The sequence below is a fragment of the Apaloderma vittatum genome, unplaced genomic scaffold, assembly GCF_000703405.1.
Source record: "Apaloderma vittatum isolate BGI_N311 unplaced genomic scaffold, ASM70340v1 scaffold37286, whole genome shotgun sequence".
NCBI classification, from domain to species: Eukaryota; Metazoa; Chordata; class Aves; order Trogoniformes; family Trogonidae; genus Apaloderma; species Apaloderma vittatum.
Genome location: NW_009721893.1, coordinates 13,613 through 17,077, shown reverse-complemented (window position 1 = coordinate 17,077; position 3,465 = coordinate 13,613). Strand labels below are relative to the sequence as shown.

At 53.0% G+C, this 3,465-nt stretch overlaps 1 protein-coding gene across 1 annotated transcript in view; it reads right to left on the bottom strand.

Annotated features, from left to right (window-relative positions):
* Nucleotide 1: 1 nt before the first annotated feature.
* LOC104275573 (keratin, type I cytoskeletal 13-like) overlaps nucleotides 2–3,465 on the bottom strand; it is a 5,161-nt gene continuing 1,697 nt past the window's right edge. Inside the window, exons 3-8 of the mRNA XM_009871564.1 lie at nucleotides 2,861–3,017; nucleotides 2,460–2,621; nucleotides 1,911–2,036; nucleotides 1,562–1,788; nucleotides 1,021–1,166; nucleotides 2–323 (exon numbers count right to left, since the gene is read on the bottom strand). Of these exons, the coding sequence (XP_009869866.1) occupies nucleotides 298–323; nucleotides 1,021–1,166; nucleotides 1,562–1,788; nucleotides 1,911–2,036; nucleotides 2,460–2,621; nucleotides 2,861–3,017 (844 nt within the window). The 3' untranslated portion in view covers nucleotides 2–297. The remainder of the gene's footprint in view (nucleotides 324–1,020; nucleotides 1,167–1,561; nucleotides 1,789–1,910; nucleotides 2,037–2,459; nucleotides 2,622–2,860; nucleotides 3,018–3,465) is intronic.

Genomic DNA, 3,465 nt, shown 5'->3' with positions numbered 1-3,465 from the left:
GTTTTATTAGAGAGGTTTTTGCACCAGCAGGTACAGTAGTGATCATACTACTGGTTAACTCCAGCAATAGTCACGGTGGTTGGGCACACGCAGCAACACAGACTGGAAAAAGCAAATAGCAAAATAAAGCAGAATGTGGCCCAACGCTCTGCTTATCCCTCTGACACATTGCTTAGCATTGCTGAGTAATACAAAAGAGTACGCTCCTTGCTCTTTGCAGAGGCATACAGTAAATATTCTTTCTTCATCCGTGGCTCTGCTTCAGGTTTCTCTTGTTGGATATTCTCGTTTCTCTGCTTAATCACAAATCCTTCTGCAAGGCACTGGAGAGATCAAAGGAAACATTACTTTGTTTACAGCAAAAATAGATTCTTTCCCACACTGTCGTTCTATACACGTGACCATTTGACAAGCCAATTCAATTAGAATTTCAGACAAATGCTGTCCCTTCCTGGAAAGATCTGGTTGTTGCCTGCCAGTCAGGCAGATGGGTTTGGTAGCGAGCTGGAGCACGGTTTGCCCTTTTATGCAAAAATGCCAAATGGTGGGAGCTGCAGACATTGCACCAGCGGCAACCTGGGTGGGGGAACGGCGTCAGGGTCCTTGCCGGAGCAGTGCCCCTGCTCACAGTCGTTCTCCTGGAGCAAGTGTTGCCATACTTCTTGCTTCCCTTGGCAGTTTGGCTGGAGTTTTCCCCTCGATACAGTACTAGCATTCTGCCAGTATTCCCATGATTCCTGCTCTTTGTTCCCCCTGATTGCCTGCCTGCTGACTCTCCCCCTCTCCTTCCTCTCCCTCTTCTCCTTCCTCCCTTTCTGCAGTTCTCGTGCTTCACAGCTCCTGAAAGCTCCTGTCGTAGCCACTCCTCCGTGGCCTCCCGTCATGTATTGCCCAGTAGCTCACCATAAGTCTTTCGAGCAGCACCTGTGAGCTCTGTGGGAAAGTTCTCTGTTGCTGCCCGGCCTTGTTGCGTTGGGACAGGGAAGATGGGGAAATCTTGCAGAGCGCTGCGGTTCTTACCTTGTATCTCCGCAGCTGCGCAGGATGGCATCTGGGAGGACGAAGTGTAAGTGTGGCTTGTTCTAATGATTCCTCCTCCTCCTATTCCACTTGTTCTTGCAACTCCTCCTCCTAGACCCGAGGACTGACCAATTCCTCCTTGCTGACTGAGGGGACAGGAAAGTAACATTTTAGTGAAGGAAATTACATCTAATCCAACCTTAGAGATCATCTAATCCCACCTCCCTGCCGTTCTATGATTCATTCTGTGATAAACTAGAAACTAAACTACTGTGTTTCGTTGTCCCTGCTGCTCTCAGTCTGTTTTCCCTGTTGGCAGAAAAGTGGCAGAATATTACAGTGACCTTTCTTCCTGTGGCGATGCGGGGCACAGGGTAGGGAAGCTGATGGTCACCATCACTGGGATGACCAGGCAGCCCGGGTAGGTCAGTGGACTGAAGGAGCTGTGCGGTGCCTGCACCGGTTGCTCACTTTGCTGTTACGTTAAAACACCCTGGACACGGGTATTTTTTTTGTATCGGTGTGTCTCAAGCCCACTTACATGAGGTCCTGCTGCCCCCCCTCCAGCAGGCAGCGGTACGTGTGGATCTCCTGCTCCAGGCGGCATTTGACGTCCAGCAGGATCTTGTACTCCTGGTTCTGGCACTCCATCTCTGCTCGCAGGTCAGCCAGCTGCTGCTCCACGCACGTGATCTGGCTCTGGAGCTCAGCAAGGTGGTTGTTGTAGCGACACTCTGTCTCGGCCAGCGAGGATTCCAGATTGTCCCTCTGCAGAGTCACGTGTGGCACAGGGCAAACGCAGGCGTGAGGAACACTGGATTTAGCTACGGATTTCTTACATCAGAGCATAACGGTGAGACAGCTGAGCTGTCCCCCAGCTCACCACCCACCTGGCTGAGCTGAGCCTGGAGATCGATTTCCAGGGCTTGCAGTTGGCGCCTCAGTTCAGTCATCTGGTTGTTGCACGTCTCTACCTCCTGTCCGCTTGTAATAACCTCCCGATTCACCTCCTCAATCTGGAAACCACCAAGCCAGAGTAAAGGTGTTCAGGGATTGTTTAACGTACATCGGATTAAGTATTAAGGAAGGACCAGAGAAGCGAGGAAAAGACATGAAATGAGAAAGGTTTGGGTGAACTCCCTCGTCCTAATGGAGCGTAAGCCCTGCTCGTCATCCCTCTTGTTGTCGCGGTAGCACTGCTGTGCGGTTCTGCTCACTGCTTGGTGGAGAGTTCCTGCCTCAAGCCTGGCTGGCCTGCAGCACTTCCCCCGCCCCATGGAGAGGCCGCAGAGTGGCAGTGTCCCCCGTGTCACTTGGTCAGTTTAAGCCAATGCTAAACACTGTTACGGTGTGTTGTGTGGGTTTGATGTGTATCGATCACGGTGAAACCATTGCCTGCGTGTTAGCTGGGGAGAGTCAGAGCTGCAAAACGTACTCACCTTGCACTCGTACCAATCCTCAACTTCTTTGCGGTTGCGTTCAATCAGCGTTTCATACTGGCACCTCATCTCCTCCAGGATCTTTCTGAGGTCTGGGCCAGGGCAGGCATTGACCTCCACGCTCACGTCTCCAGTCGATTGTTTCCTCAGACAGTTCATTTCCTGGAAACAGCACCCAGAACACGTCATTCTTCAAGAAGAAGGAAAGAGACTGCAGGAGCTAAGCCCCGCTGTGGGGAAGAGCAGAGCCCCCCTCTGCCAGACAGTCACAGCTCCTAGTTCACAAGTTGCCTCCATCAGGCCTTGCCCCGCAGCCAGCGCCCGGAGTGGGCACCACGGAGAGGGAGGCTGATGGATCCCGCAGGGACAGACGCTTTTGACAGGAGAAGGCAGGACCCTACCTCCTCGTGGTTCTTCTTCAGGCAGCAGAGCTCCTCCCGCAGCGACTCCAGCTGTGCCTCCAGGTCAGACCTGCAGAGAGTCAGCTGGTCCAGGACCTGGCGTAAGCCGTTGATGTCAGCCTCCACGCTCTGGCGCAGAGCCAGCTCCGTCTCGTACCTGCGCGGGAGTCTGGTACCGGCGAGGGAGAGAGAAACCAAGAAAGAGCCGTCAGTGTCTGGCATCACCATTCGCTCGCTTTTTTTTTCCATTTGACCACCCATTTTTCTGACAGTATTTTCCTATCTAGCCTAACAGGATGCTCAGACCAGCAGTCTGAGGCTTGCTCGGCCGGATCTTCCCCCCTGCTGGAGCTTTTTCACCGGGGTGGAGCTGTCACTCGTCATTTCTGCGCTCCAACGGGAAAAAACAGGAGATTCTGCTTTGAAAGACACCGCGTGCCACAACAGCAGCTCAGGTGAACCCGCTGCTCCCTGCCTGCACATCCCGTCTGCTTTCTGAAGAACGCTAATCACCACTCAGAAACATCTTGTTCTCCCAGTCCTCCCACCCTGCCACTGATTAAGGCAGCTCTAGAGGCAGTGGAGGAAGGAGCTTTTCCTCCACG